The 27,543-nt window shown below is 33.0% G+C and overlaps 1 protein-coding gene across 1 annotated transcript in view; it reads left to right on the top strand.

Annotated features, from left to right (window-relative positions):
• Nucleotides 1–14,063, top strand: part of LOC124353592 (collagen alpha-1(XV) chain-like) — a 642,040-nt gene extending 627,977 nt beyond the window's left edge. The window contains exons 3-4 of the mRNA XM_046803505.1: nucleotides 11,706–11,953; nucleotides 13,725–14,063. Of these exons, the coding sequence (XP_046659461.1) occupies nucleotides 11,706–11,953; nucleotides 13,725–14,048 (572 nt within the window). The 3' untranslated portion in view covers nucleotides 14,049–14,063. The remainder of the gene's footprint in view (nucleotides 1–11,705; nucleotides 11,954–13,724) is intronic.
• Nucleotides 14,064–27,543: the final 13,480 nt, after the last annotated feature.

The following is a 27,543-nucleotide window of genomic DNA, read 5'->3' as shown; positions in this document are numbered from 1 at the left end:
ACCTTAGACTATAAGTAGATAAAATAGCGGGAAGTAGAATAGTTACAACGCAAACACTACTACAACACCGGAAATACCTTAGACTAGAAGTAGATAAAATAGCGGGAAGTAGAATAGTTACAACGCAAACACTACTACAACACCGGAAATACCTTAGATTAGAAGTACATAAAATAGCGGGAAGTAGAATAGTTACAATGCAAACACTACTACAGCACCGGAAATAATACCTTAGACCAGAAGTAGATTAAAATGGCGGGATGTAGACGCTTCTTGATTTAGGCTAAGTAAACTTGTCTGACCAACGTGTACGGGTAAATTTATTTTCTTGATTGGTGTAACAATGCGATCTACTAGGACACTGGGAATAGTTTTGACAGGAAGAAGACTGAAAAGTGGGCTATACTATTTTTGACTGCAGTAGGCTTCTCAGACCGAGTACATAAATGATTTTTTCCTATGGTAACAAAATATAATCTACAAAATGTGTGAAGTAAAATTGATTCGAAACTAAATTATGACCCAGTGCGAATTTTGCTTACTTTTTAACCTTTTATCAATGAACATTGAAATAATATATTTCTAAAAATGTGTAATTTCGATGCAAGATAATTACAGGACTCTACCATATTACATCATAAGTGCTCTTACTAATATTATACTAAATATTGTTACACACTGGTATACATAGTTAGGTGTTACTGAATTATTTTATTGCTATTCATAAAAATATTATGAAATACTGCAGAGAAACCGGTGTATTTCATTGGCACTCATAAAATCTGTCTAACTTTTCGACTTGAGGGCCGCCCTACAACTTTCAATTTAATGTCCTATTATTCTGAAATGGATCAGGAGATCAGGATATCTTCCAGTGATCATTACTTATTTTCAGGAGTGTTTTGTTATGCCATTTAAAAAGGATGCTTACGCAACTTTATATTTAATAACTGATAAATTCTAAGCATATCCTCTTATATACATATACAAAAGCCAAATACAGCGACTAGCTCATCTTGAAAAGCTCAGGACGCATTTACATAACATTTGGCACTCAAGTTTGTCACAGCACAACTGTAAAAATCCGCGAAAAACTTGATGGTTGAAATGAAAATTATTATATTAATTAGCGTTACAAAAGTTTTGCAATGACAGTTTCGCAAATATGTTGTAAAGAACCGCTATAGATCGAGTTTCGTCGTTTTCCCAAGTAGGAAATGTTTTTGAAAACTCAACTGCCTAACTACGTAAATCCGTCATCATTTCAGTGACATATTAAATACTACAAAAAGTAATTACATGGAACTTCTTATACAAGTTCGCTATACATCTTACACACTCGCACATGCGTAACTACACTAACTAATTACAAGTAATGTATGCGATATTTAACCATTACGAAACATAGGTACTTTTAGACAGTATAATAATAAAGCAGCAAGATCACAACCCTTATCCAAAAACGTAGCCAGAAAAAGATTTGAGGGGTGTTCCAGGCAACTGATATTATCCCTTAGTGGACAAAGAGTAAGGCCCCATTTTATTCCTTTAAAAGTTTTTGACCCGTTTCTATGTCGAGAACGATCTTTCAGCAATACATGTCAGTAATATTAAATAATTTTAATAATAATAATATTTTGAAGGAAACAGGATTTTTCCGGACATTTGCCATCGTTCAGTGAAACAAGAAATCAGTAACACTACGTTTCGAGATCTACAATCTGATCTCTTCTTCAGGTATAGAGTGCATGTGCATGTTTATAGAGTTAGTGAATATGACAAACAACATGTAGGTTGCGATTCCTGACTAAGGCGTGCCACAACGCTTTGGTAAGATTTGTTTATTTTAACCTAGTTTGTAATTATGTATTAGGTTAGTTCTTTACCTGAAGAAGAGATCAGATTGCAGATCTCGAAACGTAGTGTTACTGATTTCTTGTTTCACTGAACGATGGCAAATGTCCGGAAAATCCTGTTTCCTTCACAATCCTTCCATCGTCAAAAAAACCTTCAAACAAAGAATAATATTTTAATATTATGAAAAGTTATCGAAAATTTAGGGGGCCAGGTGTCTGGACCCCTTAGAACCCCTCGCTGGCTACGTCCTTGCTCTTATCATGTCATTATCTAGTCACATATAGCACTATTGCATATGGTCTGTCCATAACTAATATTTAAGTGAATTCCACTCAAGTAACGGTTGTAATGTAGCAGCTGTTCATAATAATTTTCCATACATATTTTTTATGCTATAGCCCATAATGAACTACTAATAATTTAGGTGTTTAAAGGATTATTTTACCATTATAAGTACCACCAGTACTTATAATGTATTTAATTTCCAATACGTCCAAAATGGAAGAGATTCACATTTTTTTTGAAAAATTTTATTGTAGCCACTAAACAGTTATATAATTTGTTTATTAAAAGTGTTGTTAAATCTTCAATGTAATACCTAATAACAATCAATATAGTCATTCTGCAGTACTGTAAGGGATGTTATAATAATTTTGTCTATTTTTTACGTTGATTCAATAGTTTCTTTATTTAAATAAATGTTGATCGCATTACTTTATATGAGGGATGTTCAAAAAGTTAATATGTTCATGTATTTCATTTAATGGCAATTTTCAACCACTTAATACACTTTTGTGTTCCTGTATTTCTAATATGCTAGCATGATACGGTTAATTCAAATTCTTAAATCCTTTACAAACCTGTTGTCATTGCATATATTTAGAATCACATAAAGTGACATTTTATCTGTAATAAAATTGGAAAAATACATAGTATTTACTTATTTTTATAACTTATTCTTTGGTTTAATTCTTGACCTGCTCTCTATTGATTCCAAAAATGTATTCTGGCTTTCTAAACCAGGTAGGAAACAATAATCTACAATTGATAATGAAATAACAACGACGAATTTTGATAGAGATGTTAATCAGGTCCATCGATGTATATGGAGAGTTTAGCGCTCTCAGTCGGCGTTCTGTAGAACTACCCCATCCGAGTTCCTCGAGTCGCCGCTAGTTAGCAGCTATAGTAGCGTTTGTTCGTTTGATTTTATACGTTGAAAATATTGTTCTTTCTCATTATGATGATTATATTACTTATACAAATGTTAATTTTTCAATACGATACAAAATACATCCTTATTAAAGTTTATAATTGATGGCGAAGTTTGTAAGGATAACAGATTTTTTAGACATTTTCCATTGTTACACAGATTTTGCAACATATAAAGATGGCAAATTTAATCAAACCATACGTTTATAAATATTTTAGTATAATTGTGAAATAGGTATTTACCATATTGGAAATTGATTGAAGCATTGTTATGTTTAATAACTTATGAGGAACGTCATATATTTTTTAAATCTCTTTGCATATCTTTTATTATTTGGGACACATTTATATTTGTATAAGGGGTCTATATTCTTGCCAAAATAACACTTATGTAAAGACATAAATACAAATGGTTTGTCATACAACCTTTAACGCATTTTGGCCTCATGTGGTGGGTTCAGCTCATGTTAAACAGTTAAAAGCTCATATTATATTGACAGATTTTTATGTTCTAGATGCCATAATGTTGATTGGAAACTTTTATTGGAAACTAAAAAATATTCATCATTTTATCAGTTTCTAGAGTATTAGGCTTTAAAATTTTAAACATCCCACTATCTTGACACGTGACATTATAATATATTATGGATTTTTATCTCGATTAGATTCTGCTAGAAAAATAACTATACCAAATTTAAGTAGTTTCATTCCTACTGGTTTCTTAAATAAAAAGTAAAAATTAAAAAAAAAAACACACACACAGACAGACAAATGGTAAACTAAAAGACACAGGCCATTGGTTGCATTTGGTTTTTCATTCTCTTGGTCCATGAAATATCCTAAAGTCTGTGTATAGAATTGTGTTATATAATTATTGTAATCTGTCATGTTAATTAGTTAAACATCTTTGCTAAATATTTGGACATGAAACGTAAAATTCTTTTATATTGTCGCTTTTTTGAGTTAAATTATTGACCTCATTCTGTGTTTATTTGTGGACTCGGAAAGTGAACTGGTTCTAATCTCAACATTCACAATGAATCAAACCTTCTCATTATAGAATAAGTTGTGAGTAGAAAACTTGGTTACTCCACTATAATTTGAGATAGTGTCTAAAAGATTGTAGTGCACTTAATTGTGCACCTCATGGGACAATGAGAACACTTATCACCTAGGTAACACTTGAACGCGTTGGCTAGGTGTCGGCAAAGTCTATCTCAACATTCTTATTCTATTTTGTAACTCCAGGACAAGTTTAATGCTGCTTTTATAAAATGTGATCTGAAACTCTAGCGCTAGTAATGAACACCTGGTCAGAATATGCCCCCAACGCTTGAACTTTTTTCAATGAACTTAGAACGTTATAAAACGATGTAGTTGAGTAACAGAATTAACATTCCAACAATCAAAAAGCATTTCCAGGTATTGTGATCGGTATTGTTGTCGCTGTTATCTTATCTTTCTCGAGAATCCCGATTACGGCAGGCCGCGGGGCATCACATGATTATTTACGTTTTTTGCACGGTACATAATTGCCTTTCCATTACAATTCAATTTATATTTCTGATCGGCCCCTCTAGAATTTGATATTTTATTGATAAGTACTATCTCGAGGGATTTTTTTCTTTCGTTGACATCAGCGCGGGCTTCGGCAACACCAAAGGAGGCACTCGCATTTTGGGTGGCGGAGTGTGATAAAGAATAAAAACAAAATTTGTGTGTTTTTTTTCAATAAAGAGTTTATTTTTTGTTTGGTAGTGTTTGTTTTTGTTGAATTTTTGTGTTTAGAGAAATATAGGGGTGTGGTCGATATAATATGTAAGTACCCTTTTTTCTTAGCAAGTAACCAATGTAATTAATTATAATCATCCGTAAATGAAAAATTACCGTCGGGGGCATAATGTTAGTTCAACTACATCGTTTTATAACGTTCTAAGTTCATTGAAAAAAGTTCAAGCGTTGGGGGCATATAACGGAATCCGACTGAACACCTGAATTTATAAAACAACTATTAGTAGAAATTTGGGCACTTATGGTACAAATAAAAAAAAATAAAGTAAGCTAAAGTATCAAATAGATTATATATGTCTACTAAACCAATTGGGAGTGACAGTATTGCTTTAAGAAGTTCGTGTAGAATGAACCAATAATAAAAAAGCCTACTTTCGTTTCCTGTTTTATCGCAATATTGTATCTGTTGCGGCAATCACCATTTCCTATTGGCCTCTAGTCAGTTCACAGTGCTTGGTCGTTTAGTGCAGACCTATTAGGACCTGCTTGTTAAAGTTTGGTTGTAATAGCTAGTGTTGTGTTTTTATACGCCTATGTTTGAGAGTGTGCGCGTGGACACAAAAATTCACAATTTAAATCTTGCAACATGAGTAAATCACCATGTAAAATATAATAATGACAAATGTCTGAAATCCTATTATTCTTCCACACCTTCCATTGTATTTTAAAAACTTAAAACAAAGGAGACAATGGATGTTATGACTTATCTGTACCATAACCCTATGGTATGACTTGTTTATTTTAATCTAGATAGTAGTTATGCTCCAGATTGCAAATCTTAGACCGTAGTGTTCCTGATTTCTTGTGTCGTTTAACGATGGAAAATTTCACGGAATACCATGTTTCCTTCATAATTCTTACACTGTCAAAAGCCAACTTTAAACAAAGAATGTATAGTTTCCAAAAGTATCACCTGCGTCACCCATAGTAGTAGAAGAAGTGTCAGTACAGAAGTCAGCGTTCTCTCGCTGCTTATGTATCCACAATCCATGTAACCTCCAAAGGCGTTACCTAGAAATAATAAATAAAAAATTTAACATGAAGTTCTTTCAGCATTGCAAAAACAGCTAATTATTTCAGACCATCTCTGACTTGATTATAATATAAAAATACCATAAGTATCTAAATGGTATTTTACTTCATCAGGTACATCAGCTCCTCCTTTAACTGAATACAGCGTCCGTTTGCAATGTTATATCTCCCATCAAAATAATAACATCATTTTTACTCTTGGCGGAAGCTTCAATTTTTGCACTTTTGAATATTTCATCATACTTACCATTAGGTTTTACCCAAAAGAACACACTTGCACCACCCTTAGTACTCGTTTCCAAGAAACTAGAAATAAAGCTACCGCTAATTGCTAACTATTTGTGCACGTTTTCTCTTGTCGTCTACACTCTGATTTAATTGAGTGATTTCTTTGTTCGCACTAGTGCATGATGACTTTATAGAACTACTCACTTTGTGTTTGTTTCTTAAAATCGACAGATTCGCCACCAGAATTGAACGGAACATATGGTGGGGTTAAGAATTCTAGAACTGAAAATGTATTTTTCATGTGTTTATTAGCACCTTGAGGCTTTGATAAGGCTTTGATTCTCTTAATATTTTTACTTTTTACGACTTTCCACTCTTTACTATTAACCCTTCTTAAATTAAGAGCTTGACGTTTCTTTTCTGTATAAACTACAGCCTAACTGAAGATTTTCACAGTGGGGAGGGGGGAATTACATTTGTAGGTGTCTGATTGTCATGCAAGACAGTATTTTCCTCAACAGGCTCGGTACCAAAAACACTGATGGTGCTAATTCAAAACCCTTACGTAATGACTTGAGCAATAACCAAAAAGTATGACTTTCGCATTAAGTACTACATTAAGACCACACTCAAGGTGGCTGTTTTGTTTTTGACAGCGAACTGAAAAGAAATTGTATCCACTAGTGCTCAATTTATTAGACTACTGTAATGTTTTAGATTATCGTTGTCCAAGGAGTCCAAATGATACGCCAGTTTATCTACATTACCTACAAACAACAAACCCATTGTGAGCCTCTACCAGGTTCAATAGATTTAGCATCACTCTTAGTCCATTCCAGCTTATCTTTATTATTTATGCAAAAGAATGCACAATTTTAAGGAAGTGAACCCTAAATTGTTCAATTTTTTTTGACAACTTCAGAGGAACCATGACTTAAGAGCTCACTGATGGCTGGACCCACAAAGAGCGCTTTGGAAGATAAAGCTGCTGTGCAGTCATTATAGATAAAAAGTATGATTGAATAGTAGAGTCATCCAAACATTTGAAAGATTGCATTGTTTTAAGCCGGGATTGCAGCTTCCCAAGCTCAAATGACATAGTGTCCTTCCACCATAGCATCGTTGAGTTTGGCAGATAAAAGTTTGAGAGCCTTATCTTTATCTGCAATAATAAAATCTAAATTATTAGCTATGACGGTAGGACTTAAGCTAGAATTTGAAAGAACATAATTTTGTAAGCCACTTATAAGTCCTTTATTTCATTGACGAACTCTTTCAAGGGAAGCTTCTAATTTAACTATATTGCTTTTATAAGTAGTTAGATCCCTACATATAACCTCATTATCCTCGACCCCAGTGTTCTGACATTGCAGAGACTCATTTAACTCACATTTCTCATCCCTTAGAAAGTTCTCAAGCATGCAAAACAGCTAATTCACAAGTCAAATTTTCAATTTTAGACTTAAACTCAGCATTCTCCTCTGAGAGACTGTCAATGGTTTTAATCAACTACTGTTGAACATTATCAATCAATGAGCTACAGACAAATTCAGGATTGTTAGCCGTGAATTAGTTTAACTGAGAGGGTAGAGAAATCAAGGAATCTTCCACATTAGTAAGAAAAACTATTTGAAAAATAGCTGGTTTCATACACATCCATTAATAATAATAATAATATTCAACTCAATAAATATTATATTAGTTGTTAAATAATTAATTAAAATGTTAATTATAGCTTTGTTCCCAAATATGTACAAAAATACAAAATGCTAGATGAGTTATGTGTTGTGGAAAAAAGGTATGGTTATGAAACTTTTAAGTCCGCTGCTAGCTGAAGCAGTCCGGTTAGAGGTGCCTGCTGGACGGAGGCTGCAACCTGTCAAACAGATCTCTGATGAGCGTAGAGTCACCGCCTGGAGCGGCGCAGATCAGGGGAATCCACCTAGGGCAGGTCAATTTCTTGCGTGAGGTTGGTACACAACTAAGGTGAAGGAACATGCGTCGTCTTGGCCATAACACTGCTTCTCAGTAGTGATGGGAGAATCGAATACTTAAAAGAATCCCTGCCAAAAAGGTGGGCAAATCGTTTGCCTTTTTGTGCCTCCTAACAACATGACAAACCTGTGATTTATGAACTTCGGAAAATACAATTGTATACTGCAACTTCAGTCACGTCTGAAAGATTATTTTCTACTGCATGTTTTGTCACCAATGACCGCAAAAATAGATTGAGGCCAAATAACTCAATCACTTTTATTTCTACACAACAACATGAAATAAACATTTATTTTTGTCTGTATTGTTTATAAATGTATTTGAATATTTGCACAATTATAAATTTTGTCAAGTATTTTAATTATTCCACCAAATTATTTATCTATACATAGTCCATATATACTATATGTATAAATTCATCTAAAACCCTCAAATGAATACTTGTATATGAATACGAATACAGCTCTTGAATATTTTATTTGAATACTATTAGTGTAAACGAATGAATACTGTAGGTTTGAATTCAATTCTTCCAAAGAAATTGTGTTCATTCCAAAAGCAATTAAATTAATTTTTTGATGCATTAAAATATGAGAATACTCGGGCTGTATTCGATTATCTTATCGCTACTTCTCAGTATATTTGCAGGTTATCACATCCGCTCCCAGCTCAGACGATGTAGAGGTAGTGACAATTCCCATATTAATTATCTTACTAGGCGACATTGATATTACGCAATAAGCAACAAGGAATCCTGAAACACAAACTTCACCACTGATAAGTCCAAGAGTATAATGTTTCTTTAAACACTCGATATAACAGGAACTATAAATCACCAAGCTTATTGATAAAACCATAGATGCCTTAATACTGTAGGAACATTAACAGTAACCATGGAAACATTAATACGGTAGGCGTACCTCCCACACAGGATCACGATCGGTCGGATTGTTGTCAGGTCGTAGTGTGCAGCTACTACTTCACTCCTATCCCTGGTGCGTTCTTATCTGTTCCTTTATCTGCTGATGATAAGATATACTGTCCGAGAGTATTGTTAAAAATACATTGAGATATACACCGATGTTTCTCGATTAAAAGAATACAGTATGAGTCTTAACGTTTGAAATAATTTATAATATCATATTCCTTGAGAATGAGAAGTTTGTAATCTTTCATTTATGCAATTTTTTTAATTGTTATTAATTAAGTCATGACTGCTTTCTATCAGACGCTGAGGAAAGATAGTTTTCGTTTATTCATCTATGGTTGGGACGGTGTTCTTTAAAAATATAGTACCGTAAACCCGATGCCTATGCTGTCAGATTTACTTTTGTCAAAAGTATAGTTACATTTTAAATATTTAACATATAACAATGGCAAATGACCATTATCCTATTATATTTTTAAACCTTCCATCGTCAATAACAATCTTAAAACAGAGAAGGGCTTTATACTGCCAAGTTGTATCGAAATTTTCGCGAACATCCCTAAACTAAATGACAAACATTGGAGAAACTCCCCATGTTTCAGGATATAATACACTGCCCCTCTAAAGGATGTTGTCCAGAAACATAGCATAAAATGATAACACTCAATATGTTCACTTAGTTTTAGTTGTTTCATTTTCTGAGCGTTAGTAAAGCTTATCAGTCGAGGTGCTGGAATAATTTCGTCTCTGCCCGATTGTTCGCACTATATCTTGAGAAAGAACTGATAAATACTTGAAATTTTACATAAACCTTTATTTATATGTTGGAAGAAATCTAGTTGGATGATGGTACATTTTACTCCACGGGACTTGGCTGAGCGTCAGTGAACATTTTTGCACTCTCTACCTTGCAATTAACATATTGTTTAAGAAATAATCAAACTAGTTTTGCTAGTACAGTACTTGTGATAAAACTCGGGAATTGACAATGATGTAACTATCGAAAATTAATTGTGCTATGGTTTTAATTTATTACGCTTCAATGGCTTAAGTATTCTCATAATTATTGTCAATATATTTGATTTATTGTGGTTTGTAAACAACTTTCTTCTTTTTTAATGATCTAACGAAAATTTATGAAACTATTAACATGTTTTTATTTTGCTCCCTGCAACGCAATTTTAGTTTGTAAACTTTATTAGCTGGTTGTTTCTCAAAGCTTTTCATTTGAAATCAAACTCTTAAGCGTCTTCCATACAAAGTAAAAGCTTAGTAAATTAATTGCATCATGTGAAACGTTACATGTTACATGAAACCTAATAAGCGTATTAATTGAAGCTACAGATTTATTGAATCAGTTTACCGAACTATACAAAGTGGACTAACACATAAAAGCTTATATAACTATTAAACCTCAACTTTACTTATCACTTGAATAAGTTAATGCCGGAATGTTAGAGGACTTCTGCTAGAACATTAGTAGGAGTTGAGACTGAGTACATATTGTATGAACATCAAACAGTATGGTTAAGTATTATTAGGCATACTGCTTTGTAGGGACTCACTAGGAACATGTATATTTCTAAGTCACAGAAATATACAATTCTACGTAGTTTAAGAACTTTTTGTAAACGTTTACAGCAACAAAAATAATCTCTTTTTTGCATGGGTCAATGTTTTCCGTTTTGAAAACAGGGGAAATGGGGAACAACACAAATTCAAATTGAACCCTAAATTGTGTTACTGAATTCCTTTCAGGCATTGTTAAAGAAGAGGATCTTGGATTTTTAATAAGTTTAACCATCTGTTTCAGTTACATATGTTTATGAATTAATTGGCGTCATTGTTTTGATTTATGTCTTAAGTTTTTGAATATGGTTTATATAAAAACGTGTTACTGTATAACATTTAGATATGTAAAATAATACTAAAACTAATCAAAGAGCATTGTTGAGATTGTTACATTTTTAAGTAGCTTAGACAGTGAAGAACTTTAACAGTGTTTTTAAATTTTCTTCCTTCAAATAGTTTGTAATTGAAATTCTTAAACTCACCAATTTTTGGAATGGAAGAAATTAGCCATTGATCAAACAACGTTGCTATGCTGGGTAGGGTTCATCTAATGTGAATAAGAGCTCCTATTACACTGTCTACGTTGTACGGAGAAAACCTTTTTTTTTATTGTGTTAAGAAATGGCGCCTAAAACATTGTAGTGCACTCATTTGTGCACCTGATGACACAATGACAATACCTCTTCACTTAGATTACACTATATTTTGTACTCTAGTTGTCTTTAATGTCGAAACGACGTAAACTTTGAATTCTTAGACCCCGATGCTTTATCTCTTCAGACGAACATGACTCCAGATTCTAGGAGTCAAAAATCTATAACAGTGTCCTAACTTAGCACAAAGAGGAAGGTGCACTGGAGTTAAAATCAACGTTCACATCGTTCATAATTTGTTAACGATACAAATGTTAACTAAAGTAAGTATGAATTTGCACTCATTGAAATGTTAAAGGAGAAAACACTTTATAGAAGTGAACACGCGCATTACTAATTCATTTTTTTTTTTTGGAGAATTGACCATTTCAGTTACTAGATAGAGCACCATACTTTTAGATGAATGTTTATTAAAAATACATGAAATTGTGTTCCAGTTGACATGACCGAGAAGGATCTGCTGCAGGCTATCAAGATACCGTTCGATGACCCCAACACCGTCTTCTTCGACTACGGCCTGGAGGGGTTCCCCGCAATGGGGCTCAAGCCCGGGTCTGATATCAAATCCCCGTACCGCCTCTACCTACCCGAGCGTTTCTACGCCGAGTTCTCTATCACCGCTACTGTAAAGCTGGCATCCAAGGAGGGTGGTTTCCTCTTCGCCGTCGTCAATCCTTTGGATACGGTAAGTTCAAATCGAGAACCAAGTAGTACAGCTAATATAATGTTTAGAAATCATGCATGGTGACAAAATATGTTAAATATGTACATGCTATATCTAAGAGGGTGCTAAAAGATTCAATTGTATATATGTAGGTAATAAAACTGACACTTCGGAGTCAAAGTTAATCTGGATGTAGCATAGCTAATTTTACAACTAACAATAATTACAATGTTTCAGTTTCTCTTATCGGTTGCTTCGCTCGTTTTTATTATTTATTATTTTCAATAGTTTCAACTGGGGTAGTACTAATTTAAAAGTGATAAATTTTATCGTGTAATTTTATAAACGTAAATTAATGGTAAGTTTGAACATGTACTTTAAGCTTCAAACTGCATATATTGGCTTAGTTTAGAAGATAACAAAATAATCGTAACCAATTCGTCTAAGTCAACAATTATGTTTTTCCGACACGCAAAGAACTTTTAAATATGAACGTTTGTAGTAACAATAAATCTTGCACAGCAAATCTAATTGTAAATAATATTATTAAGTACCTACTAACATGTTATATTTGTTCATATTTCTAAGAGAAATACTCAGAACTACTTACTGCACAGAAGGACAGTCAGGAAGAGAGACAGATTACCTGGGCAAACTACACTTCTAACTTTTGATCTCAAAAACATTCTTTTTTGGACCAAGAAATATCCATTTACCAATATGAATGTCGAGTTTAGCTTCAAGCTATAAGTGGAAGGTGAATTACCTTCCTCTTAGTGTAGAGTCTGGAATCTGACGCTGTCACAGAGTTCACTCCTGGAATCTGGAGGCATGTTAGTATGAAGAGATCCAAAAAAAGTCGACGACGAAGAAGCTTAAGACGAACTATTTACAGCGATTTGACACCAGAGACACATAGACTACAAAATATAGTGTAATCTAGGTGAAGAGGTGTTCTCATTGTCTAATCAGGTGCACAATTGAGAATGCCAATTCACTGGGATTACAAAATATTTTTATACTTGTGATCTTGGTGTCTTTGAAGTCGAAACGTAAATTGTTCCTTTTGAGCTTCTTCGTCGTTAACTTTTTGTATCTCTTCAGATGAACATTCCAGGAGTCAAATATGTGACAGCGTTAAATTCCAGACACTGCACTAAGAGGAAGGTGAACTGCAGCTTAATTTAAAATTCATATTGAATCAACCCATTTATCAAGTTAAACTTTTCAGGAAATTTCTGTCAAACGTTATCGTTCAGACGGCAATACTGACATTTAACAGAATGATTTTAAGATGGCCCTTTCGAGTGCTTAATGATATTTGTTGGTGAAAATATAATAGTTTCCACACAGGGCATTGGAGATAATGTGTAGTTTCTTAGATTATCTAAAGTTTATTTCCCAAATACTCATTTCCATATAAATGTTAAGGTTAGCTTCAGTTCACCTTCCTATTACTGGAATCTGGAGTCATGTTTGTCAGAAGAGATTCAAAAGAAAGTCGGCAACAAAGAAGCTTAAGTGAACTACTTACATCCTTTTGGCATCAGAGACCCCTAGAATAGAAAGTATAGAGTAATCTATGTGAATATATATTCTCATTGTCTCATCAGGATTTCTCAGACCAACATCACCGTAATAAGTTCCAGGAGTCAAGTCTGTGACAGCGCTAGACTCCAGACGCTGGCCTAAGAGGAAGGTGAACTGGAGCTAAACTGAACATTCATATTGAATCAACCCTTACCAGCATAACTACTTTAGGTGTACTCATTTCTGTTCTCTGTTATAACAGGTGGTGGAGCTCGGAGTGCACCTAGGGGGTGCAGGGGCGGGGATGTCGAACCTGAGCCTCCTATACACGGACGTGGCCACCCACTATTCCTCCCAGTCCGTGGCGAGCTTCCTGTTACCCTCGTCCTTCAGCAGATGGGGACGCTTCGCCCTGAAGGTGACGGCAGAGGAGGTGACCGTGTACTTCAACTGCGAGAAGTACGACACCATACCTGTGAAGAGAGAGCCACAGGAGCTTGTGTTCGACTCAGCGTCCACTCTCTATGTCGGGCAGGCTGGTCCCTATCATCAAGGGGGCGCTAGACGTGAGTATCCCCTCATGTAATGATCTATTATATTAACCAACTTGCAAACTACAGGGTAATACGGTCAATAGATAACCAAAGGAATACAATTTTGATTGCTTTTAAAATTTATTTCTATAGCACCGATTTGCGTCTTAGCGTTTTCCTTGACGAATGTAAAACTTTTAAAATGTGTAAGTTGTAGTTTAGCAACTTCGCATTTGTATTCTCCCAATTACATGCTAAGTCGCTGCAAATACTAAGACATAATTATCATTAGCTTCAAAGTTATGTATGTTTTACAATTTCTGTGCAAAATAATACAAAAATCAATGTACGAATAAGTAAAATTTCCAGGGGTGATAAAACCAACTTGAAAAAGAGCAAACATCTTCTAAACTAATTTGTTACAATTTATAATATGGAACATACATTGCATTATTAAAAGAGTTGTTGGATTTACCGTTTAATCAAGCAAAGACCTTAGTTAGAATTGATTGCGCAAAAGCTGCAGAATTAATAATGTTCCAAGCTGTTTGTAATTTGAATTTAATAAGTGAGTTTTTAACTTCTTTTATGTTTATTTATAACTATATGTTCAATACAGAATAAAGATTATATATAAAACAATGTGTGCTTTTATGAATTAGTTTTTATTCTATGAAATGTTAGTACTTATATCGATTTTTGTATGTATTGGTTTAAAAATCCTGAAACAGCCAATATTAAAATTTTTTTATTTATTAGTACGATGAATATTGTTCTAAGTAATAATTTAAAGTACTTTTCTACAATTCAAACTCCTTGTATGTCCATAAATCACTTGCGTGTCTCTTGTTCACTTAATTCTCATAAATTCTGTTATTGAATGTTTTGGCCTTTTTGTGCTCTATTAGCATTTCAATGATTAAAAATACCGCAGATAAGTTTTCTTAGTACTGATTTTGGGATCGGTTAGTTGTAAAATTATACGTGCCATCTAAAATATGGATTATTTTTGCTAAAAAGTTAAATTAAATATGGTTTAACAGTAAATATTAGTTATTTATTTGATTTCTATTGATACATGTAATATATCAGTAGTGAATTCAAAGTAACTGCTACATTTCTTAGACTTCTTATGATATTAAAACGGTTTATTATTTTGTTTAGTTTGCCGTTTTGAGGACTAAAAACCTTCTCTAGTAATGTTGGTGGATTTAATACAACGGAGGGTTGGCAACTTGTGAACTATACAGTAACGTTTGATTTAATATGAAGCCCTATCTCCAAACATCACTGAAGTATAGCCAACGGTGTACTAACATGATTGCTTTTTCATATTGTTAGAGTTTGCCTCCAGATATGGAATGAAATATGGCAACAGATTATGTTTTAACTGCAATATTTCTGACTACGATTGCTATTTTGGTTCACTATTGCAGCTTTGCGGATTAATATGTTAATATAAGCTATGTATAGTGAAAAATATATGTAGATTGTTATTTCGTATAGTGCTGCATGCTGTTAGATTTAGTAAAGGGTGGTGCAAAAGAACGCATGTATTTTAAAATGCTGTTGGTGAGTTTATTTCAATTAAAGAAATATTTAATTTACGCCAAATAAATCATAAGATAGCCCAATTTGAAAGTTTGGCATGAGAATTTGAAAGGTTTAAAATTTGTTAATAACATCAGAAAGATGACGTCATTCTGCTTTGATCGACATTAAAAGTCTCTCTTCAACGATCTCCAAAAGTTTTGTGAAAGTGTCCTGTGACACAACAACAATTTCATCGCGTATTGCAGGATTTAAAGCCTTGATTGAGTGAGGATTACGACAGTAACTTTGAATTTTAAGTTATTCCACTAGAAAGGTCGCACGGTGACCGTGCAGACAATGGAGAACGCTGAACGTGAAATCACATGATCAGAAAACATTTCTCTAACGACTTCCATAGATGCATTACTCGTGTGGGCTGTGGCTTCATCCTGTCAAATCATATTTACGACTTGTTCGACTCATAAAGATTCAAGCTGTGGCTTAAAAAATGTGCGTAGATCTCCTAATAACACTAAGAATTAACTGTGATAGTTGCATAACCCTTTTCATAACAATATGATTCAACGATAGCAATTTTCAAGACCACACCGTACTGTAACTTTAAGATTGCAGTGGTTTTTAAGCATTTCTTGTTGGTTGCTAGCTGCCCTACAGCGGCAATACTGCTTGTTTACAGATCAATTCAAATGGATTGAGTTTCATCACTCATTAAAACAATATTGTCAATACCAACAACGTCAAGCATTCTCTTACAAACATTTTCGTTGATCAAAATAACGTTTGTGAAGATTCTGATCAACAAAATCTTGAAAGGATGGGTGTTTAACTCACATGACAGAATGTCCTATAACGATCCCCAAGGTCAGAACGCGTCGATTAGGCGAGCAGATGAGGACTATGAAGACGTGAGACTTTGGCTGTTTAAATTTTGTGGAGTTTGCTGTAAGACCGCCATTTATTCCTCGTAACTGATTCTGTTGCACGAAACGAGTTTACCCAACGAAAATCGTGTTGCGATCAAGTATCGAACCGTTACGCTCGACATTAAACTCTCTAGGAAAACTTCGTTGTACATTTATAACTGATTCATTTGATTTGAAATGCTTTTCATCAGTAAACAACCGATGTTGCACGGTTCAGTGCTCCAGTGCTACTAAAACTGGACGATCTAACCTACAAAATGATGTCGCACAGCTGTCACCAATAGCTGCCTTCATTGATACTACTCTACTCAAATCCATGCGTTCTTTTTGCGCCACCCTGTATACAAATATATAAATAAATAGTTTATTTATTTAGATGTTGGTTTAATTTGAAGGAGCTTACTGACTTTTGCAACGAAGTTTGCACTATGGTGTATGATAATACAGATACAATTATAAACATTTCAGATAAAAAGTAAGTAAATGTGAAATTATGTATAAAAAATACAATGTTCTAATACATAGTACAATGTACGTACGTATAATAGTACGATGAGTATTTCATTCGCATTATTAATTCGAATAATTATTTTTTGCAGAATGACAATACCAATTGTTTTGCAAGCGTCAATGCAATATATGTATGTGTATAAAATATCAGATATATGTTTTACAGTGTATATTTACAACCCCCATCATATTCAGATATAGTAACACCATTCAGTCCAACATTCATTCATTATTCGGATACGAATCGTGTGTGGATATGTAACGCGAGTTTCTAATTGGCAGGAACTCATCAACAGGATAAAACACACCTGGCATCAAAAGACGTTTTAAAAAACTTCAAACTGACCGAAATTTAGAATGTTTTAAGCTTTTCAGGAAGCCCGTGCATTAGTCTGACACCGTAATGTTTTGTGAGCTGTAGTGGATAGTACACCCTCGCCAAAGTAAAATTTGAGAAACAGTAGAGAACCACGTCGAAGATATAGAGGCTAGGTAAAGTAAAAAACACATGACATTAGAGATTTAATAAATTTCTAGTGTATCTTTAAAAAAATCTGTATGTCTAGTCACGTAACATATTTTGAGCTGTAGCAGCTGTAGGATTATGTCATATAATATTAAGCCAAAAGAAAAATCTTATATAATAAAATATGGGATCAGTGAATATAAATGTATGAAAATATAATAATATTCTTAAAACTGGAGAAGTGTAATTAAGTTTGGTCATTAAGAGATTCCTGTTTTCAATCTAAGGATATCCTTTGACTACTATTTCATGACTACACATTCCTAGTCCATTTTTTACATAAAAAACTGTGTGCCCAGTTACATAACATTTTTTAAGCCGTAGAATTGAATCGTATAATATTAAGCTGAAACCAAAATATAATACAAAAAATATGAAATAAGTAAATATAAATGTATTAAAATATAATAATATTCTTAAAACTGGAGAAATGTAACGAAGTTTTGTCATTAAGAGATTCCTGTTTGCAATCTAAGGATATCCTTTGACTACTCTTTCTCGACAGTAATGCACTTTCTCTAGAAACTTTCTGGAAAACAAAATTTATCGCTACATTAATATTTCGCAAAATTATTCTATTACACACGAGTAACAAAATTGTGCTATATTAAAAAAAATATAAACAAACATTTTAACATGGACATTTTGTCTAACCACAAAGTTTTCGTAATACATATTTTTGGCAGTATACACATTTATTTAATACCAAACTGGTTTAAAAACTTATAAATGATGCTACATATTTATCACTGAGAGTGAACTGCAACATTTTCCATTTTATATGTTTCCCATAAAATTAACGAAACAATGCAATCCTTACACAATGCATAAAAGTTTTGTTTAATTAACTGATTTGAACTTTTATTTAATTACGGGACAGTATTGTCAAAATTACAAAAACAACAAAATTAAATAAATGGAATAAAGCTATATGGAATAGTAACATATTATACAAATCGAAAGTAATATGTAATACATTGTAAATGAATGTAATGTTTAGTTTTAGAGTTATTTTCTTTCAACAGTACACAGTTTATGACTCGTTAGCTCAAAAGTTTTTTAATTGGTATCCAAAGCAATTAACAAGAGGAAGTAACATATACATGTTCACAGCTGCACTATTTAGCGTCAATATCAATTTCAAATTTAGCCCGAGTGCTCACTGATAAGTGAGCACTCGGGCTAAATTTTCCTAGACTATGCTCCATCGAGCATAGTCTAGGCTAGGAGCACAGAGCCAATTCGCATTGTAAAAGGATACAGCCGGGGTTTTCCTTCGTTAATCGTTAACTTCGTTAGATTTGATAGAGTTAAAAATGAGAGGGTTACACTATGAAACTACAAGTTTTCTCAGATCTAGACTTACGTAAAACCGACTGACTGATTTTCTAAATAATATTGATGTCACAGTCATACAACTAAATACAGACAATGAAAGTCACCGGTTTAAGAACTGTATAGGGGTAGCTTGGGCTGAGTTACAATATGTAGGGGTTTTATTGTTGGTTTTAAGAGTGCCAAGGTGCAAAATAAGATGTGAGTAAGAAAAAATATCATTTAAACTTTTAACCATTTCGACCTCAACCAAAACTATCATCGTGTCTGAGGATAAATTTCTTTCTTAGGAGATTTTTCTACGTCGATATGAAGAAAATGCAGGTTTGTGTGCTTATAGTACCTTACACAATGTACGTATATTGGCGCTCGGTCCAGCACTATTACCACCTCCTCTTCTCCCTTAGCGAAAAATGTAAAATTTGCTTATAACAAACTAAAATAAGAAGAATGTCCTATTTTACCAGGTGAAGTTAGGGCTAAGAATCTTTCTTTATAAAACTAAACCTGAGGACCAACAGCTAAAGGTGACTTCCGAACTACCACCAATGGCCGGGCAGGCGAGCTGCTTGCAAGGACAGGATCGCTCAGCAGTCACCCATCCAAGCAGCAGCAACGCTCGACGTTGCTTGATTCGGTTATCTTACGATAACCGCCGTACCCGCTACATTGCGCCACTGGCGTATTCGAGGGACAGAGCAGAAAATCGTCGGTCCAAAATTAAATATTTTGGCAATGGTATATATTTGCTAATGATATACATATACAAATTCATATTTTAAGGATTTTCAGTTTTTAAACTCAATTAATTATATTTATAATTGTTTATAAATAATATAATAGTATCTAATCCAAATCTAAGACAGTATTATGGGAAATACGATGGTAATGTAAGTCTATAGACATATAATGTTTAAATCCATTGACTGCTTGGTCAGTAGACGTCAGTTACATTTAAGTTCATGTTTTAATTGGAATTTTAGGAAACACGTTAAGTATACTGTCAGTATAATAAGTATATTTTACCGTATCTATAAAACAATTGGAATATTTAAATATGATATTTGTTCTTCTCTACGGCAGTGGAAAATAATAATACTCATATTTTCAAAAACGTATATTACGTAAAAAGCTATGCTATGCGTTTGCCCAAACCCGTAAAACTAAACCCTATATAATGCTACTGCAAAAACAGTTTGCTCACCTATTGGTGTAAATCAGTTAAAGATAATGTAGCCAATATGTTGCTACCAAAATTACTTAATCAAACATACTGAAATTACGTGTAATTATTCTAATATAATATAATAATAACCAAAGTTGCACCGAACCTGGCTCATAGTGTTAACAAACATGTATATATGTGTGTATGTGTGTACATGTATGTATGTGTTTTGTAATGTAACAAATAGTGTGGCCGATTTAAAGAAAACCATGTACAGACCTCACGTCACTTTCTGCATATGCAAACCAAAATTTAAAACTTGATGACGAAAGGAGATTGAGAATATTTGATAAAAACATTTTTATAATTTGGTTTTGTATTACGACTACAAACGTATCCTAGTTAGAAAAATATATGATTAAAAAATACTAGAATTTGTTACGGAAACAAAGAGTAATTAAAAACATTTAGGTTCCAAGTAATGGAAGGCGGACAAGAGTTGTTACACCTTAAGCCATCTCCTTGTTTCTTTTGACTTTAACCACATACGTTATAAATGATACTACTGTACAAGTTATTATTATATAGCAGGTTGTAGTCATTATTTGAGCTTGCACTACAAAATACGTTTCTTCTATCCTGCTATAAGATACGTGTTCAAAATTAGTAATTCAACTCTGAATTTCAATGTAAACACAGCATTACAAAATTGCAACGCAGTTTTGAGTTGATTTTTTTTTATTTTAAAGATACTCTCTAAAAAGGCGACGTAGTTACACCATTGTATCATATAGCTGAGTTAGCTTTTACTAATATTTTTAATGGAAATTGCTTCTCATACAAACACTTTATTGTTATGAAAAGAGGGAAGAGCTCTTGTTCGAGATGGCGGGATTGAAAATATCTTGCCCTGATAATGAAAAAGGAAATGAGAATTTTTCCTTGTCTTTTTATTAAAGACTGTTCCAACATTTCCCTTCAAATAGGAACCTATTGACATTTCCTTGTTCGTTCTTTGTACTTACTTATAAGTTTAATAACAGTTATTGTTTTCTTTTACATATGTTAACTGATAGAGAAATATGAAGGGGATAGAGTTTAAATAATGTTTTGCAAAAATAAAATATATAAATTTAATTTCATGTATTACTTATTTAATACTGAGAACTCAACATCAGCTGATTCGTCTCTTAGTTATATTTACTACTTATGTGAAATTAAAATAACTGTAAGTTTTAATTATAATTTGAAATTATTGCAATGAGATTTAAAATATTAGTAAATTTTGTAGTTACAAAACTTCAATTATAATACTTATAAGTTAATTTTCTAGTGAAAATAACACGAAATTCTAAGTTTTGATTGTTTGTCATTATTGCAATGGAATTGAAACAAACTACTTTTATCATTGCAGCCTGGAAGTAATGTTTATAGGAAAATTGCACTTAGATTTTATGACACAATAAGACAACTTTAAGATGAATGACAATTCTAACAAATTGATTAGTTTCGAGTGTCTTCAATAATACTCTAGATAAAGTATTTGACAATACACCTTCCATTTAGTTTTATGTAGGCAATTAAAATCAATACAACACCTTGCAAAAATGATATTATGGAGCATTGCTTATTTTACTCCTTATATATATATATATATATATATATATATATATATATATATATATATATATATATATATATATATATATCATTGATGAGGGGGGGGGAGTTGCCAACGAAATAAAAATTGTAATGTTTTGTATCGGAAGGGATAATTTTTACTTGGAAACTCGAGAAAAATATACAGTCAATAATTAATTAATAAGGTACAAAAAGAATATAACTACAGTTTATAGATCTTTAACGCAAAAGATTACACTATAGAATACTGTTGTTGATACATTAAATTTAAAGGAATATTTTGAATAAAAATACGTTTTGCTTCGAAACTTTATTTGTTCTAAATGTTTATTTACCTCTGGTAAACGATTTTTCATATTTAAGAATACTCATCCAAAAAGAAAGTTTTGATATATATATATATATATATATATATATATATATATATATATATATTAATAATTATATAGAGTGAATTTTATTGCTTGTATAAATGGTATATGCGAAATTCGGAAACTGTTTTGAGCAAATAAGCTTATGAAAAAAAAGGAATAATACATTTCTACCGCATGCTACTAATGAACATGTTTAATTATTTATTCGATGTGCGGTTTATTTATTTATTTAATATCATGACTAAGCAAAAGTTACAAATCTGTATTTATAAAAGTATATTTAAAAAATAACGTTGTTTAATATAATTTAATTAGACATTTAATAATTAAATACGGACAATAAAACAGGAGTGTGAATTACGACGTATATTGTAGCTAAAGCCAAATTTAAATGGTTTTAATTAGCGTATTGCTACAGGCCAGATTGCAAACACATTGCAAGTTTCGGACAGCTGTTTATTCGGGAGCAATAGGAGGATACTGCTGTACTCTGTGAAACACTGACTAGTTTACCACTGTACAAGAATACAAACACTTTAGTTTCCGGACAGCTGTTTATTCGGGAGCACTAGGAGGATACTGCTGTACTCTGTGAAACACTGACTAGTTTACCACTGTAAAAGAATACAAACACTTTAGTTTCCGGACAGCTGTTTATTCGGGAGCACTAGGAGGATACTGCTGTACTCTGTGAAACACTGACTAGTTTACCACTGTAAAAGAATACAAACACTTTAGTTTCCGGACAGCTGTTTATTCGGGAGCACTAGGAGGATACTGCTGTACTCTGTGAAACACTGACTAGTTTACCACTGTACGTGTTTTAGCTACACTGAGTCAGATTAATTCCTTTATATATTTCTAAGTGGTAATCCGAAAACATCACTAACAGACATAATGTTTATTGCTATTTATATTTATGGTTATATTATACACAAATATAAAATAATAATGTTTCATTTGAATATACGAATAAAATACGTAATAACCAAAAACACCAGTTTACAATGTCTGTTTAACAACAGCTTTTCCTGTACGACAGAAGATTTTTACCGCCTTTGAAATAAATAACAATATAAGCAAGGATATAAATAAGCTCGATCATTATTACATGTTTGATCACACAAAGTAATAATTATTCCATATTAACATTATTTATTTATAGATATGACAAATATATTTATGGTGGGTTATATACTCGATTTTATGACATGTAGTCAGATGAACACAGACCTTAAAAATGTATTAACCTGGTCAGTTAACAATGGTCTTAAGCTCAATGCAGGCAAATGTTCAGTCTTTCATACTGCCCCACAGAATCTGGTGCAGGTCCTTAGGTGGGGTTGGGGGGTGGTAGTGGCAATTCCTGCAATGCGACTACCACCCCCACAGACCAAAATTACTTAATCAAACATACTGAAATAATACTCAATGGTGGTGGTGGTGGTTAATGGTGTTTGGGTATCTGTTTTGAGTTTCGTGTCTGGTGGTTTTGGTGCTGGACGGCACGGGTATGACCATGTATAACGGGTTTAAGATTCTCGGTGTTTTGCTAGACGATAATCTAACTTTCACTGTCCACGTTCTCACACCTCCCAGCGTTCTCTTAGTGCACTGAGCATTAGGCCTGCACAGGTTCAGAACATTGCTAACAGAATCTGCTAGGCTGCAGCTCGAGCAGTCATTGTTTTTGCCAGTATTCAGCTACTGTTATACTGCCTATGGGAGCAGCATATCAATAGGGGACATGGATAGAATCAGGAAGTTACAGATGTCTTTAATCAGGTTAGTTTTCAACCTCCGGATTCGCGATCATGTTTCTTTTTTCTTGGTGCTGCTCAAATCTTCCCTATGGAAGTAGTATGTAAATTGCTGACATGCTGCATGATTCACAATGCACTCATGATTGACAAGCCACAGTACCTAGTCGAGAAGTTCTTGTTTCTGTTCTTGGAGATTTCTGAATGATGCACCCGCCAGGACGGAAAGCTTCACTTCCCTACGGTGAGGCTGGAAGTCTGTAGGAGCTTCTCATATTTCGGCCCCCATTTGTTTAATGGCCTTTCTGAAAAGACCAGGAATATTACATATTGTGCTATTTTTAAAATTAAGCTTAGGAAATTATTAGGTACAACATTTTCTAGATAGGACCAGACTAATCTAGAATTTATAGTTATAGTGTGTATATGTGCATGTTATTTATTGTTATTTTAGAACTAAATCTTGAGTTTCAAAAACAATGATGTATCGTTCACATACGCTCGAGGGATAATGGGCGTATTCTTATTTATTTATAAATTTACGTTCTAAAACACGTATAATTTCTTTATTCGTTTTTCTCTGAGTTGTACCATATTGAGAATTAACTTTAAATATCACTTCTGGAATATAAGTTGAGGAATATCAGAATATTATCCATTCTATTAAATTTCAAAAATATAGGCCTAACCTGGTGTCACAGGTTTCTTCTCGTATTAAAAAAAATGGGACACGAGATGCAAGGGAAGTTTCCCGGTGATTTATTCAGTAGCGATTAACAATAAAAGTTCTTTAGAGATTTGAAACTGACTCCATTATTGGACATGCAAATTTAATTTTCGTCTATGTAGAAATGAAGGTTCATGTAAAACTCAAAGTCTACAAAAGAAAACTTTCTTGAGATATTTAGCCATATGATACATATACACAGTTTCGTTCAATTAATTAGGTTTTATAGCAACGTTTATATAATATAAGGAAGGTTACTACAACAAAAGGTTGCTCTGGAATCAAATCTTGCCTCTGACTTTTAACATTGACTTCCCACTCTATTATTTTTCAATGAGTATAAATATTACATGTCCAAATCTTATATGATTGTACTATCTTCTGCTATCTTCTCGTTGCCACCTTGCTTGCTGAAAATACCGATGTAAAAATATTCTCTATCCCTCCAACTGTTGTTCATCAAAATTTTGCAGGACACAACCCATTGTGGATTGTTGTTCGTCAATAAGTTGATGAACAAACATTCCCTTGCATAATCACTCATTACAGTATATTCCGGCAACGTATTGATTCGATTCATGCACCATTGGATTCGGGGAAAAAAAGCCTAAGGAATACTATAGTTTTATTCCTCTTTGTATTGTAGTTGCAACTTACCAAGTTAGTAGTTTGGAATGTAAAAGAAGATGATGCAATTCATTGTGACCGCCATGTTATCGATGCCTTGTTGATGTGACGAGTCGTGTTTATTAGTAGGTTTTAGTAGGTTTATTTGTGTTTTTAGTGTGTGGTGAATTGTTAAATATTGCAGTAGTGCAAATAAATATATTTTAGAATAAATAAATTTCTCGAAAATTTTTTCGCAAAAGTTTTGAGTAATGACAAAATGAAACTTTTTTCGATTCTCAAAAAAAAAGTTATGGAATTTATTTTACTACTGCTGTATAGTTTACTTCATTCTGAGTAACAAAATATGCAATATAACATGTATTGAAGTAAAACTATATTAGTAAAACTTTTATTAGCAAACTCTTACACATGCAACCTATTTTCACAATTTATGCGCATCGCTGCTTTTTGTTATATAGTGTTATTATAGTTTCATAAATTTGTATAATGCTTATGTGTTTCTGAAACCAGAATAAATTTGACACAAAATGGCTATCTCACTTTTATAGTTTTTCTTGCTATAACTTGGTTTGCTAGGTATGGTCCCCCCCCCCAAATTAAAAAAAAAAATGTAAATTTTGAATTTCATGGAAAAAAATGTTTAGTAAACATTTTTTTAAGGCCAAATTTAAATACTAATATTATTATATGTTTAATTCTGAACACAAAAATATATACTTCTATATATATATATTACTTTTAATTTATTTTTTTAATACATTTTTTAAAAAAACCCTTGCACGAGGCTCGAAAACATGCTGCCACTACAGGAAAAAATGACCGCCAGTTGGAAGGCTAACGCTCAGCCAAATCTCGTGGAGTGATATGCAACATCATCGAACCCAGTATTGTTTGTATATAAAGCTTCAGGGAAGCTTTTAGGTATATAGGTTAGTTCGTTTTTGAGTTTTGAGATATCTTGAGAACAGACCGACAGACAGACAGAAAACAGACCGACAGACAGACAGAAAAACAGACAGAGAGACAGAAGTGAAATTTGGGTAGCGTCTAGAGGTATGTCGCTCTATAATGAAAACGAATCTTACTAAGAAGGCTATGCAATGTACACATTTTTATGTAGTCTGCAGGTAAAGATTGTTAAATTTTAATAAAATCTATGAAAAAATGAATATGTTTATAAACTTTGATTTTAGAATAACTATGTTCGGTGCTGCAAAATGCACATTTTATACTACACTTTTCTTAAATAATAGATAAAAGTAAAAGGGTAAACAACAAATCTAAAGTCTGTCTAGATTATTCCACCCAATTTCAGGAACAAATAATGATGACAAGTAATATGAAAGACTTTCTAATAAGCCAATTACTACAGGTTTGTTATTAAAGCTCTTATTTTAACAATCTCTTTAAGACTTTACTTTCTTGTCTTCTTTTCCAATTACGCTCAGCGACCTTTGTGAGTTTAAGAAGTGGCCATGTAAACCTTTCACAGAAGTCAGTCATCAATACTAGTAGTGATTTAAACGAGCTGTGGTACTGTAGTAATATGAAATAAATGTAAATAAATTAAGGATAAATCCCAAAACTCACAATAAGTTTTTGGGATTTATAGACATTTTGCATAACGAAATAGTGCGTGGGTATATAATATGTCAATTGCATTTATAATATTTATATGACATATTTTTTATGAATTTGGCACTAATATCGTCTATTAGATAAGGTATCTAAGGAAAATTCTTCAAACAACAAGATCGACCACGAATAGAAAGTGCCGGAAGAGTTATATAAATTTAAGTAAAGTTTTTTTTAATTTTTAACGCACATGGAGCGGGGAAAATTTAATGTAATCTAAAGTTTCTTTTTGACAGTGGAAAATTTGAAAAGTTATAGAATTTCGGACATTGGCCATAGTCATATGTTGCAGAATGTTTAACACAGTGTTTCGAGGATTGAAATCTATCCTTATCTACATCGGACGAATATGGCAAAGGTCCGAAATCCTATCATCCTTTCCATTTACAGTCTTACCTCAACATATTTGCTTGTAGAGATTAGCACTATGAGCTTGGCCCTGCTCCAGAATCCAACTTCCAATTAACTAGTTCCCCCTTTTTACAAACGTTTAAATTTACATTTTGAAGAGTTTGGCTCAGAACTTCAGGACATCGTTATAGTCAAACATAGACTTTAATTTAACTTAGCTTTTTACCTCACCTTAACTACTCGGTTAGGATCGAGGTTTGGTTAGACTAAATAGTTCTATGATTGGAAGACAAAGGTTATCTGCATATGTAATTTTTTCCAATGTTTAATTTAGGCAGGAGCTAAACAACAATCAAGATGACTGAAACTGCCATTCACAAAATAAAATACATTCCCTGAGTTGAATACTACCCTGAA

This window comes from Homalodisca vitripennis, chromosome 2 (assembly GCF_021130785.1).
Source record: "Homalodisca vitripennis isolate AUS2020 chromosome 2, UT_GWSS_2.1, whole genome shotgun sequence".
Lineage (NCBI taxonomy): Eukaryota > Metazoa > Arthropoda > Insecta > Hemiptera > Cicadellidae > Homalodisca > Homalodisca vitripennis.
This window is presented reverse-complemented; position numbering and strand designations above follow the sequence as displayed.